This window comes from Synchiropus splendidus, chromosome 5 (assembly GCF_027744825.2).
Source record: "Synchiropus splendidus isolate RoL2022-P1 chromosome 5, RoL_Sspl_1.0, whole genome shotgun sequence".
In the NCBI taxonomy this organism is placed as follows: Eukaryota; Metazoa; Chordata; class Actinopteri; order Syngnathiformes; family Callionymidae; genus Synchiropus; species Synchiropus splendidus.
The window spans coordinates 13,130,406-13,145,058 of NC_071338.1; the positions used below are offsets into that span (position 1 = coordinate 13,130,406).

The 14,653-nt window shown below is 44.2% G+C and overlaps 2 protein-coding genes across 3 annotated transcripts in view; both read right to left on the minus strand.

Annotated features, from left to right (window-relative positions):
• Positions 1 to 524: 524 nt before the first annotated feature.
• rxfp3.3a1 (relaxin family peptide receptor 3.3a1) lies at positions 525 to 2,672 on the minus strand. Its single transcript, XM_053865843.1, has one exon. It carries the CDS (start codon positions 2,623 to 2,625, stop codon positions 1,642 to 1,644), a length of 984 nt encoding a protein of 327 aa, XP_053721818.1. The 5' UTR covers positions 2,626 to 2,672; the 3' UTR covers positions 525 to 1,641.
• A 1,435-nt stretch (positions 2,673 to 4,107) lies between these two features.
• Positions 4,108 to 14,653, minus strand: part of LOC128758484 (E3 SUMO-protein ligase PIAS1-like) — a 58,603-nt gene continuing 48,057 nt past the window's right edge. Inside the window, exons 10-14 of one of the 2 annotated variants that reach the window (XM_053864455.1) lie at positions 13,800 to 13,936; positions 11,050 to 11,272; positions 9,687 to 9,826; positions 7,931 to 7,971; positions 4,108 to 7,861 (exon numbers count right to left, since the gene is read on the minus strand). In XM_053864455.1, coding sequence (XP_053720430.1) covers positions 7,538 to 7,861; positions 7,931 to 7,971; positions 9,687 to 9,826; positions 11,050 to 11,272; positions 13,800 to 13,936 — 865 coding nt within the window. In that variant the 3' untranslated portion in view covers positions 4,108 to 7,537. The remainder of the gene's footprint in view (positions 7,862 to 7,930; positions 7,972 to 9,686; positions 9,827 to 11,049; positions 11,273 to 13,799; positions 13,937 to 14,653) is intronic. The other variant, XM_053864456.1, reaches the window with a different exon arrangement.

Sequence of the window (14,653 nt, forward strand, 5' to 3'; positions counted from 1 at the left end):
ATAAAGTTTAAATATTGATGCTGCATGTGCCATTGTTCATTTTTACTTCCGCTTTCAATATTCTTCTAAATAAAGCAACTTGTTGCACATGTTACTAATATGATGGAAGTAAATGTATGGTACATTTCAACTAGGTGAGTTTGGTTAGTTCATTCCTGATGCAAACTGTTACTCAAATTCCATAGATGATGCAGAAAAGCTAAAACAACAAGTCACTGTATATTTTTGTTGTAGAGGGGACAAGCCTGAAGTCTGAGCCTGATGGTGAATAGACTCAAAGAGTGAAGCCCACGAACTAAGAGGCCTTATATGTTATAGACTTCATCAAACAAACAGCAGCTTTCTATTTTATGAAATGAACCAGCAGTGTTCAGCTTCTACGACACTCCCAGAATTACAGAGTGAAACTGTTCAAACCAACACAGGTTGTGATGATGAGATTCTATTTAATTTCAGACTCTGAAGGACATTTTTCACACAAGACCATATTGAATCACTTGCTCAGGTCGGGTGTTGAGGTGAACATCAACAGTGAGTTTCCAGTGTGTGAACACGAGATATACCAGCTGCACATTATAGCATCTTTATGAGCCACATCAGGACCCACTCACAGTCATTCGTGCTGACTGAGATGGAAAATGTCTTCATTTGGTCGTGAAAAACAAACACTGTTAAAGTAGCAGCAGCCGCAGTGACTACAAGACAACAAGTGTACTACTGTGACTTACAGAGATCACAACGCTGGGGTGCGACAGAAGACCAGGAAATACAATGATAAATTAACTCAAGAGTTTTCATCAGCCGCATTTTTCACACATCTTTTCCCCCTTAACTGAAGGAGGGAAAGATGTGCAGAGATCCTTTTAAGGAGCATCTTCACGCTGATCTCCACCTTCATCACTGTCTGGTAATCCGCTGTCAGCCAAAGAGCACCAGGGGCAGGGATGGGGAGCCTGGCCATCCAAGTTGTTTATGGGTTGCAAATCCATTGAATGGCACAAGGATAAATGTTTTTGAATTTCGGGGTGTTGACATGCCCAAGGGATTCCATACAAAAACAGGGAGAACAACTCTCACACTGGAAGGACACAGGGACACACAAAAGCACGGCTGTCGGGGTGTTAAGAGTCTTGTGCTGGCCTCAGTTTCTCTTTGTCTTCGGACAACTCTGATTTCAAATGGATCAGATTCACTCAGAGTTTAATAAACAGTTGTGAGAATGAGCAACAGAATTTACAATGCAGTAAATTTAAAAAATATATACTTAATAATATTTTACATATGATTGAATGGCCAGTTAAAATCAATCAGTATGAGGGGAAACTGCATATATTTACAAAAAAAAACCCCATTACATTTCAGTTCACTCTGATGGTTGGACTGCATCAGAGTATCGAAACTCATCAATACTTGGGTGATCATATCACTCATATGATCAAGGGTCACAAATACAAGCTCCACACTGATGTGGATTATGAATTTGTGGCTGATAACCATGAACACTGGGGGACCAACGCCTGCCATTGTCTTTTCCCAACTGGATGCGGCTGGTAGTAATAAGCCTAAACACGGGTCACTGTTGGATGGATGATCCAGTCTCTGCCACAGTCTATATATTGTAAACAATGTTTACATATCAAGTCAGGCTCGTCGGATGAGCGCCCTCAACTTGGCCCGGAACTCTGTCCGCATCAGGCAGTAGAGGATGGGGTTGAGGCAGCTGTTGGTGTGCGCCAGGCACACGGTGACGGGGAACACGTAGGTGTGGACCAGGTAGTAGGCGCGGTCCCACTGCGCTGCGTTCAGCTTGACCAGGACGCTCCACAGGGTGATGGCGTGGTTCGGCATCCAGCAGCAGAAGAAGGACAGCACCACGATGGTGACGGAGCGGGTCACCTGCGACCGCCGCCGCCCGTTCTTCATGCCCCGACGGCGGACGAAGCGCAGGAGCATCAGGTAGCTGATGGACACGGTGCTCATGGGCAAGGCGAAGCCCACCAGGATTTTCTGGATGTGATAGAGCGCCAGCCAGTACTGACCCCCGGGGAACCGCAGCAGACACAGGCTCTCCCCGGTGACGTCGCTGACCGTGGAGAAGAAGGAGGTGGGCGCAGTGGCCAGCGTGGCCGCGGTCCAGATGCAGGCGCACAGCCACCTGGCTGAGCAGCGGCGCGGCGCGCTCCGAGTGCGGAGCGCGGACGCCACGGACCAGTAGCGGGTCACGCTCATGGCGGTGAGGAAGAAGACGCTGGCGTACATGTTCATGACGGTGACGGACAGGACGATCTTGCACATGGCGGCTCCGAAGGGCCAGCTGAAGTCCAGTGCCGTGTCCACGGCCCAGAAGGGCAGCGTCAGCACGAACTGCAGGTCGGTCAGCGCCAGGTTCAGCACGAAGAAGTTCACTTTGGACTTTTTGCGCTCCTTTTTCACTCGTATCAGGAAGAGAACCAGCAGGTTGCTGATGAGACCCACCACGCACACCACCGAGTACACGAGGCAGATGAAGGTCCTCAGCACGGGACTCCCATCCGCGGGCACGTCGATGTCCTCCAGCCGGATGAACAGGTCCACTTCGGGCCAGGACAGGTTCAGCGCAACACTGCGGTTCTCGTCGTCGTCCATGTCGGCACCGGGTCACGCCGCCGCCTCCATCACTGCGCGGCGATCTCGTCCTGATCCAAATGGCACTGGCTGTTGCGCATCAAGTTCTGCCACTTGGTTCCGTCTGTCTCCCCCTCCCTCCTTCCCTCCACCCACCGTCTGTCCAGCACCTTCGTCATCGTCATTATGATTTGGTTCGAGGGTGCCTGGAGACTATAATGGAGCTTCGTGCTGATCCATTTTGGAAATCAATCAAACGCGCGTCCATCGTCTTTGTTCCAGACAAAATATAAGGAGGTCTGACGAGAGACTCACTCATAAGTAATAAGGATTTTCTTCACGGCTCACACGAGACTCATTTTGATAAACACAGTGAAATGTGCTGCTGGACAGTTGAACGCATCGGCGCAAAGTGCAGCCCGAGAGCCATCTGTGGCCCTTCAGTGACACCTTCTGAGGTCGCACTGGACTAGTGCTCCAGGCCTGTTTTGGGCATCATATCACTTATATTTTCCTAATTCAATTTTTAATTCCTTGGTCGCTTTCCTTCGGATGGTCATATAGCTTTCGAGTACTTGGAACATTCTTCTAAAATATATTTCCTTTTGCATCTTATCAGTCAGACTCAGGCTTCTAGTTCCTCTGTATCATCTCAAACACCATTTAGTTGGATGTATGTTGCTAAATAGGACTGGGACTCTAATTTTAAGTAATCACAGACAAAAAAAAAATAGTTTCACAGGGAGTACTACTGCTCCTGAGACACCACCATAACACCAGGAACTGTTCTGGGCCCTTCCTGCTCATGGCTGGGCCACTTCCACCCTGATGCTTCAGCCCAAGTGCACAGATTTAACTTCACTGTGATAATTCTGGGGTCCATCTTGACGAATTCAATTAAAATCATGTGGCACATTTTAATGCACAGCCATCACGGGTCGGGTAAATGTGAATATGGTGATTTTTTTCCAGCTAAAGAATCTTTCACAATGACATGAGGGATATCATCCCCATGGTTATATCACAGTTTGACACATATCCTCATGGCTGCTAATGGACAAGAATAAAGGCATTTGACAAGCATTTCTGTGGAGAGTAACATTGGATGAGCGTAATTGAGGAGCACATAAAAAATAAATCTCCCACCCACGGAACAGTCAGGGACATGAGGGGATGGGTGAAAAACAGATCACGCTGGTTTCAGCTTCAATATAAATTCAAGCCCAAATCAACCGTTTTCAAAACTACAAGATGTAACACAGTGAGTAAACACATTTAATGTCTGTGCCTCCGACTTCCTTTCCATTCAAATAATGAATTTTAGTCACCATTACTTCTGAGTCATCCACTCAGATACACCTGTTTTTATTGGAATTTGTAACAAATGTATTATTATATCAAAGTACATAGAGGGATCTGGGATATCATAGAGCCAGACGGTGTGTTACATGCATCAGTGGAGGTTGGAGCGGCTGTGAACGGGAGATTGCAAAACGACTATCTAGTGCCCTCTGTTGGTCAATGGCGTGTACAGCAAGGCAGGCCCTGTCAATCGCACACTCGGATCCAACAAAAACAAGCCAGACGTAACAATAAAAACAGATCGTATTTAATCACATCTAAAGTATTCTACATAACCATGTCACATTCAATAAGTAAACAACTTTTTTGTCCCAATGCAGGTAATAAATAGTATTTGTACAATATTGGCTGAAACAGATCAGAGTCGTTGAATAACAAAACCTTGTACATCTTAAGGCAGTGAGTGCACGTTTATAGAAAAACGTATAGGAAATAGATGGATTCTTTCCTCCCTGTGAAAAGAACAGCGTTGCGCGAAACATGAAGTCAAACATTCTCGCAGAACAATGACAGTAATATTCACAAGTTCCCTTTCTGACCTGTCTTGGGGAGCAATAGCGCGGTTGTTACCTGTGGAGTTCATGGGACCAACGTCTGAGCGTGATTCTCATCTCAACGGTCGAAAGTGGAAGCAACATCCAGACCAACGTGGTGGAGAACCAGACCTCATTTTTTGTGGTGGTGGTGGGACCCAACTATCAGATCTCTCCTGAGTCAGTGAGAACAAAAACTATCACAAAAAAAAAAAAATAATAATCTGATCAGACACCCACAGCTCCTCAAGAGGGTTTTAACCACATAAATGCCAGTGCAATGACTTAAGGTCATCATTTTTTTCAAAACAAACATTCTCCATAAAACCCTCACTCAAAACAAGAACATCCCAAAACCACAGTGTTTATATCTGTAATACAAGTTTCTCCCTTCCCCCAAGTGATATAACTGGCATTTAAAGGGTCAAAAAGATCCAAATGTTTGCACCTTGGCACTTCTGAGCAGCGTGGAGGCTTTCTTTATTAAGGTAATTACGTTTAATTAACTTTATTGAGTCAATTAAGTCTGAATGGCAGTCTCTTTGGGCACAAGTGCCGAGGTCTGCTCATGAGAATGAAAACATTGGTCTGCGGAGAAAAGGTAACAGCCGGATGAAAAGAGAGGGGGAGTCAAAAATCCACCGTCATGCGTGTTTAGTTCAGTCAAACAAAGAATCGACTAGAGGTTTTCAACTGTAAACAATTTTGTCTCAGAATTGATACATTAATTTCTAAGGTTTCATGAGTCACCAAAAGCAAGGACAAGATTTCGATGACAAAAGAGGACAACTTGCTTTTGCTTTACCTGTGATATGAACATAAAGAGGTTTAGAAATTCATCTTTCACTCATTGCACAGAAAAGGTGTCAGTGAGAGTGAAACCTCCAAAACTCACGATTGTTTAGTGGCAGTAATTGTAGCTCGCAATTTACTTTTTTTTCCAGACTTAACCCTGAAATGCCTGAGTGTCTGTGAATAATCTTGTCCAACATTTTTGTCCAGACTTTTGGCACATCTGGCGAACCAATACAAGCGTGTGGTGAAGTGAACTCTCCCCCAGGTTTCTGACTACTGTTGAGCCCATGACATGGAACCGACCCCACGTGGACAAACTCACTTCCCATCGTGAGAAAGCCTTGAATTTGGATCTCCATTCCTTGTGCTTAAGCTAACACCACTCTGACCAAACCTGACTTACCATCACCCTCCCACACAAGTAGCTCTGGAAAGACACCAGCATTGGATTATTCAAGTTCTTCTTCAGCTCAAAGCCCCCCGCAGGGTCCTCAAGAAAAGAACTATTATTTGAAATAAGCAAACTAGAAACTGAAGAGTACCACCTGGATAACAACAATTCATGGCAACATCACAAGTCAACATTGAACCCTCTGAGGTAGGACTGACTCAGAGGGAGGTTTTCCCCAAGATGCTGGTACACACCTGGAGTCGGTCTCAGTGAAGACCACCTGACTAGATTAGGATGGAGTCCAACCAGCGGCAATGGACATCCTCTGAGATCTCAGCTGGGACTTCAACATAAAGAAAGCTACCACAACGCTCTCAACACAGGTACAACTGACGCCATGGGGTCCGTTAAACAGAGGCAAGGCTGTCGATCAACAATCGCACCAACGTGGCAGAGTTTCAGTGACGCAGTCAGCCTCATGTTCAACTGCACAGTCTCTCACCCCCATGCTAAGCACCATCCACAAGTCACATGACTGACCTACAACCCAGAAGCCCTGAAACTTCAGAGAGTTCTTCACTTTATTTTTATAGCAAGTTAGCCATTCGCTAGAAAATGTGACAAGGAGCTGGCAGGCCACGGAGGTAAGGGCCCCTCTGGTTTAGCTTACATACCATTCATAAACATCTTTCTTTTACACTTTGTACATAAGAGAAGCCACTCAGGGACGATGGAGGTCGACATGTTAATCCTGGCGGAATCATGTTCCACTAGATTTTGTTTTCAGGCTTTAGAATCCAGATTAATATGCAACACAACAGAGAGCTGTAGAAAATGCAGTATTGTGATTTGAACATTCAAATGGACCCATTTGTGACACATTAGGAGAGGATATCCAGCTGTGGGACGCGCTCACGCACTACCCCTGCTACATCTTTTCTCTGACTACATTTCAGGCCGGCAGTTCTTTCTTTTTGGTGCCGCCCAGGAACGGTGAAGAGATGGAACGACAGAGGAATCCCTCATGTGGTGGCATGAACACAGCCCTAGCTCATCGTGTTTGCATGCTGTCAGTTGTGTTGTCTAAACAAGTATAACTTAACATTACTGAAGCAGGAATAAAAACACTTTTAAATAATGGCATTCACTCTCCCACCGAGATCAAACTGTAAAAATATAGTATTTATATATACAATAAAACCTTAAATAAATATAAAATGGAGGAAACACCATCGATGATTGGGCTGCAGCGGGGAACAGGAGGTCATTTGGGGTCGATGGAGAGATGAGGGAGGGATATGAGGGAAGGTCATAGTAGAATGCGGGAACTACAAACTCTCCTTAAATACTTTCATTCAGGACACTTCTGACCAATTCCATCCCACAAATGGATTTAAAGATTTGTTCCTCTCTTGTCGGTGCTCTGACACGCTGATTCGTGTTATGACCTCCTTGTCTGCTGACGGTGCGACGGAATGATTACTTAAATACACAAACATTAAAGCGATACCTTACATGTCGGCGGTGGGGGAGCATTAAATAGATACACGTGACCAAGGGAAAAAAATGGTTTGAACAAAGTTTCGGGGGGAAATCCCAGACTGTCCCGCTTGGAAATGAAAATGCTCATGATCGGACATAGAAAAGTCAATGTGGAAAATAGATTTTGTTTTTCTGTACAGTGCCTCAGCTCTCCAAACCTTTCACATCATCATGCTTGTGCCATGTATGTGGACTCTAAAATCTGCCCTTGAATCAAACGACACTACAACTGTTTGATATCTGTGTTTCTCTTGAGGCATCCCAGCTTCTTTTTCTGGTCACAATTCAACCCAGGAAAAACACTTGTCGATCATTCTAGTGATATAATGTCAGGTATTCCGCCATAGATGGCTGCCACCGCCGCTTCTGCGCCGCTCTGGCCTGCCAACATTCCCGGGTGAGAGTTTGAGGAATGTGAAGACGAAGAGTGAGCGTCTCTGTGACTGCTGGAAGACACCAGGCTGCTGCTGCTACTGGAGTTGCTGGCACCATTAGTGGGCAACACAGAGGAGGCGCCCGACTGAGCCAGGAAGAGCTGTGAGGACGCTGAGGAGCCACAGTTGCTGTAGGGCAGGAAGCGGTTGAAGAGCAGGTCACTGTCGTCGGACGCTGCAGACATCACCATGTTGTAATGCTGTGCCAAGAGAGAAGGAAGGGGTGAGTTAGTGCGTGAGTTCATTCGCTTGATCTACCTTCCACTCACCTGGTGGCTGTCTCCTTGAAGAAAAGAAAAGAAGTTCAACTCTGAGAAACACACAAAAAGAACAGAATTAGTTTCTATTCAAGAACTGGTTCAAACAAGTGGTCATGGTTTATGGCTGGGGTCACCAAAGTGTTGCCGCAGTGTGTGTGGGTTTTTGTTCCAACCAAGCAAGTTCACACAGCTTCAGAACCCAGGTAGATCAGTGATTGTCAGTCAGCTGCTGCTAGTTTCAGCTGACACACTAGTTTGGTGACCCCTAGTTTAGTGTGACAAAGTTAGACATGATGGCTTCAATCTTCAGCGTCTTCTAAAATAGCAGGTCCACAAGGCCCCTTTATTATTATTATTATTATTATTATTATCACTGAACCCTGTGGTGCTGAAACTCTTCTTCCTCATTGATGATAACTTGACTCGACAACCCTATTCAGGTACGCATCCATTCAGCTCAGTCCAGTGAAGTGTACAAGACACATCGACTGTACTGTTACTGGACAGGCATCGAGTAAATGCTCGTTAGCTATGAACAGTGTATAGTGTGACGTCATCAGCAGTCAACAGTCCAGACATATTTTCCGGGCTTGTGTAGGTGCAGAACTCGTCTCCTTTGGACAATGTGTTCAGGTTCTCACCTTCTGAAGATGTTAAGATATTTATTTACTTTTCATTATTAAATTAAACTTCAAATGAACACATCAGTTGAAACATTAAACCCAGAAAAAGATGAGTCTTATGAATGAAACAGACCTGAAAACTGTGTCTGGGTTGGGCTCCCACATGTTCACACTATTCCGTCAGGGATATTTTTATGCTTTTATTATTGAATGACACTTCATATTTATATTGTAAAGCCCTAACCTCAGAACATACAGATATAACAAAGGAATAGAAGATATTTTTTTCAGTCATGCAATATTAGAAAGAAGATTCCAGGCAACAATCTTTTGTATTCCCAGCATTTTGACAACACCAATATATCAGAACGTGTTCACCTCAGCCCCTGCCACCGCTGTTTCCTGTCATGAGAATAAGTCGAATCTTAATCACATCTTTGCACATAAAGCTGTTAATGCCTGCTTTATACTTAATGTCCACTTGGTGGTACCATAGAGCAAATGCAGCACACCATGACGCGTCGACCCTTGTGTTAAAACGTTAAAGCCTCATCTCACCTTTGCTATTTGAGAGGTCATTTGATAATGAAAACTCCCGATATGAACCTGCATTGCATGACACCATCAGAGGAGCTTGCGTACATAGTATTACCCAGAAAGTACACGCACTAAATGCCTATAAACAAGAATCAAAACCAACATACTTTGCGAGTCAGGATCATTTGATTTCACTTGCTTGTTATACTTGCAACACAATATGTATCAGATGACGAATCGCTCAATACTCAACGGGTCACATGGTTTACCTGAGACTCCTATTGGGTGCCGGATAGCACACCCCATTGAAATAACGTAACGTCACACATTTTGAAGCGGAAAAAAAATATTGGTTAATGGTTTTATTTAGATAAAAAAACCCATCTTGAACTGATGAGCCCAGTAAGTAGAGTAAGTCTGTGATATGTAGTGTTTTCAGCAATTCCCATCAGTGGTTGCCAGTCTCCTTCACCTAGCCACACGGATGCAGGCTCTGAACCAGAGCAGATGCACCGGCGGACACCCTGTATTTTGCTGGAACCAATGTTCACATAGTGATAAACTAAGGGAATAAAAGCATTGACACGACGGCTGAAAGTTCTTACCAGGAAGGTCGTTGGGGGTGTGATAGTACGGCCGGTAGTCCTGGATAAGAGGAGGAACCGGTGGGATGTAAGTGTTGTCCATCGCTGGGATGCTGGGGGTCCGGCTCACTGGAGAGGCTTGGTGCCGCAGGGTGACCAGTCTGAGAGAATGACAACACAAGGCGGTCAATTATGATGGCGTCAAAAACTATATGGCTATTCTCACTTGTTAGTATCATTCTGTCAATATCTAAAATATGGCTGAAGACACATCGGTATCGGTACTTATGACAGAAAACTACAAAAGCAGTGAATGACAAACAACAGCAAAACATGCCTCAGGGTGCCGATGTAAAAAGTGATTCAGCTGTTACATCCCAGGGGAAATAATCCTCAACTTCATGGCATTGATGCAACATGACGGAGGATTTCATCATCAGCGCAGACGACTCTCAACACAACACTCCCATTGTAAATATTGAACAAGTTGAAGTATGTTTTAGTACTATGTGGGACATGTTAAGTGACTATAGGGAGAAAACAAAAAAGACATATCGATGAAATGAGAGAAAACTGCAACTTCACTTGTTGCAGTTTTTTTCCCCAATATATTCCCTACAGTCGAAATAAGAAACAAATTCACTTTCATACTCACTATACTCATCTACACCATCATAATTGAGTCATAGCTGCTTTCTCAAAATTAAATACGGAATACAACATTTATGTGTCCATAATTGAAATTCATGATTGCCATTATAGATGAGGACCAGATGGGGTTTACCGACAGTTGTCGTGGTAGCAAGGACAGGTTCACACATCAGCGACAACATCACCTGGTCATTTCTCGACCTTGGACAAAGCCAAGCAAATGTAAGTGATAAAACTCAGCGATGGCGGAGTCTTGAACTTGAACACCTCACTGTTAGCGGCTGATGAACACAAACTGACATTTCTCCCAAGATGGATGAAACAACAGAATGTATTCCGCCAGTACCCTGGGATAATTATGTTTACATTGATATTCAGTTTGTTAATGTCAAAACTGATTGTCTTAATAGGGTGAATAAAGGGTTCCCACAATACGGAGGACCCAGGCTGGCGAGCTTTCACACGTGTCCACCTTATTTGGGGTGAGTCAGAAGCTGTTCTGTATAATGTATATAAGTTTAGTGCCTCTGCGGAGAGATTCCAGACACATGTTTCTCAGTCAGGGCTGTGGAGTGTTCACTGTGAGAGCTGTCGATGCAAAAGCATCTGAAGAGTCAGCGAGTGCTGCAGAGCAGAACTCATGAATCATTGAACATCCATACCAGTGAGCGACAGAGACGAGCTTTCTTTCAACAACACAGGAGTGAGAGAAGACAAACCATCAGTGTCTCACCCTTTGTTCACCACAGGTGGCGACGTCGGAGACATGGATGAGCACAGGTTGTTGGCTGGAGGAGGCTGCAACGCTGGCGACTCCTGCCCTTCGTCTTCGGAGGAACTGTCCAACGTCAGGTCGATGACCTGCACCTTGCTGTTGCCGTCGTTACTGTCGCAGCCCGAGTGGCTGGGGGATGGGAAGCTTTTCCGTTCCGAGCCTGCTGACGCCCAACACGAACCTGTGGAGCAGAGCGCGTGTGACACTGGTGCCACCATGCAGAAGCTTAAGCTTCCCCCAAAACCATTTCTCTCACAGAACAACACAACAATGAGCTCTTCTCGCCGGCAATTGTGCTGATCCTGAAGCCAGTTGTGGCACAGTTGGATACAATTCAGATCAGCACAAGGAAAAGGTTCAAGAGGATTACGAATTCTGTCACGACCACTTCTTATTATAAAGCAGAGGAACACTTGATTGACAATTTACTCAATACATAATCATTGCAAATGGCTCCTCTAAGGTTAAATTACAGTTAATGATATAATAGTCGTGTTCCATTAAAGTACTCCTGCAGGCCTCTAATCACAGATACCATCATCAACTTTTCAGAAATAGTCATGTATTCAAGCTGAATTTCAAAGTTCACACTGCGACGCATCGCCAATCAGATCGTGAAACCAAGGAAAAAAAGCTGATGAAAAAAGTCTTCACAAGCAGCTTATATGGCAAGGAATACTTCAAATCATCATGTGCCATTATGTTATACTTCTAACTTAAGTTTCATCAGGAGTTCTCCGAGCCGCAGAAGTCAACACTTGGCTTGCTGGTGGTTTGATTTGGCAGGATGTAGTCCAAAACAGCTTATGTTTAGAATGTCATGAGCATCACGCGGTGTCTTTTGAGAGTCTCACCAATTCCCCGGTGACCTGGAAACCTCAACTGACTTTCCTTTTTTTGAACATTTACCTTTGCAATTCTAGAAATCTTGTGCATTTGAGATTCTTTTGTTGACGCCACAAACAAGGGCTGGAACACCCCCCGGTCTCGTGCTAGCTTCTCTCTTCTGTTCATATAAGATTCTCTTTTCTCGTCCTCTCTTCTCGGTATTCAAACATTGATCTAGCAATGTACTCAAATTTACATTCCATCTATTCTTCTTCTGCACATTTTTCACATCATCATGAATTGGTACTTTGAATTCTTCTTCAATAGTGATCTTTTTCTTCCAGTGTCTCTTTATACCTGCTATTTGCAACTTAATGATTTGTCTAAAAAAACAGCCTTTCATTGGCTGGTGTTGTTGAGTGTCTTAAGAGCGGTTAAAGAAAAGAGTGCATCACATGTATTTCAGAAGAATTTGAGCATGTGTCTTTTTTCTGTTCCGTAAACCAGAAACAGTGGTGTGACAAAGTTTTGCCCCTTTCGCCAAGATCTTCCACATTTATTACACTTAGTTTTTTAAAAAGTGCCAACTTAGACGGTCCTCGTGCTGCACACAGGCCTGATTACTAACACGCCTGCTCAATCCAAAGTCACTAAAACAGGACCTATAAGTGGACCATATGAACCTCAAGAGATAGACATCATGCTGAGATATAAAGAACAAATCAGAAAGAAAGCAAATGAGATCAACCAGCCGGGAAAAGCCTTTGTTTAACCTCCCGGGACTCCAGGGAACCACAGTGAGAGTCATGATTCACAATGGTGGTGAACCTTCCCGGGACTGGCTAACCAAAACTACCTCTAGAGTGCTGCTACGCCTCAGCCAAGAGGTCACAGAGGACCCCTCAAAAACATCCAAATAATCTTGACACCCAAACAGACATTAAAAAGACTGATATTATTGTAGAGAAAATATGGACCGACAAGCTATAAGTTGAACTGGTGTAAAAGAAACCTAAAAGAAACACAGAGGAGGTGAGATCTGGCACTGCTGTAATAGACTGAACCATGAATTCTGCTGTCGTCCAAAAACATCTGGCCATCAGTTTGTGACCTAAAGCTGTAGGGAATAGGGTTCTCCAGCAGGACACTGACACCAGCAAATCCTGCTCTGAATGACTAAAGAAAAAAACAAACAAAATAAAGACTTGGGAAAGCCATGGCCACAGTCATGTTTTGGATCCTACGATTCTGCAAAGATGAGTGCCAATAGTCCTCCAAGCGGCGTTGAACACTCACTGCAAGTTATCGCTAGACTGCCGTCATAATAAGGAAATGACAGGAACACTGCTGGCGTAACCAGAAAACAGTACAAAACCAGCACTCGTATCATTGTGCTTGTGGTCCCTTTAGGTTTGGCCCAGTTAGTTATCAGGTTCAGGACAGAAACACTTTCAATAAACAGCTGCATTTTGTGTTCATCTTGATCTGAAATGTATGTGTGTGACTAACATGCCAAGAAAGAGGAACTCAGGAAGGTGCTTGCTCACACTGCTGTATGTAACAGTTGTACATCAAACAATTTGACTATGTGTAATGTTATTAAGTATAATAAATAAATGTAATTCTCATCATGGCATGTAAAAGTACTAACTCTCATGATGGCAAAAGGCTGAGTTCTGCCTCTTTCATAGCCCATGTGAAAATCATGTTTGCAATGGTGATCAACAGTTTGTTTTGTGTTTGTGTGTGACGATTGGTCCTGGTCCAGGCGTGGTGCACTGGTGGAATCAAGCACTGGTTTCCTTCTGCATCCAGCTATTGGACAAATAAACCCTCATCTTTCTGCTCTGTTTTCTTTCACTTTGCATGTCTCGTCTCACCTTCAAGACCATTATGTATCGAGGCGGATGGAACTTCGGGCGCTTCCTTCTTCGAGGTCATGGGTGCCCAACTGCCGTCCTCCTTGAACTGGATCTCCTCACAGTCGCTGCAGCTGTTCAGGATCTCCACGAAGAGCCTGTTGGATTAAGCACACAAGATCATGTATAACAGCACTGATTTCATGATTATTCCGATCTAAAGCTGCTTTGAACGAGCACACAAGAGGTGAAGGTGAGTGACAGCAGATAAAAAAACGGTAAATGGTCATCACATGAGGTCGTCTTGCTATTGAGAGCAGTATTGAAGCCGCTTCTCAGACAAGACAGTACATTTCGGGACAAGTTATCAGTAAGGTACCCTAGAATCACAGGCGTTTCAGCCATTCAACCGTCAATATCATGATCAAAGGTGACCAACTATGGCGTGATCAAGCCAGCCCAGTGCTATGGAGCCCATGGGACTGTGTGAGGAAAAGCAGCCCTTCGGCAAGAGTCAAGCCTAGAGCACCTGCTCTGTACTCTGTCCAAACCAGAACCAGCTATGTTAGTGCTGAGAAAAGGAAGATAGCCATGTGGACAGCAAATGTAAGCTCACCAGGAACATTTAAAATAAACACAGCCACACTACCTTTACTTCCCGGTACACAAGTAAAAACAGAAAGCACAAAACGTTTGCTGTTTCAGTTGCTTTCCAACAGGAAAAACCTTATTTATTTATCAATTTTGTTGGAATGTGTTCTGTGGCTGCCTATGATCAGAAAACCAAAATCAATAGAACATAAAAAAAAGAACCTAACAGCAAACAAAGGTGAGGCTAAGACTAAAATTGCTTCTTGCATGTCTTGTTTAAAAAA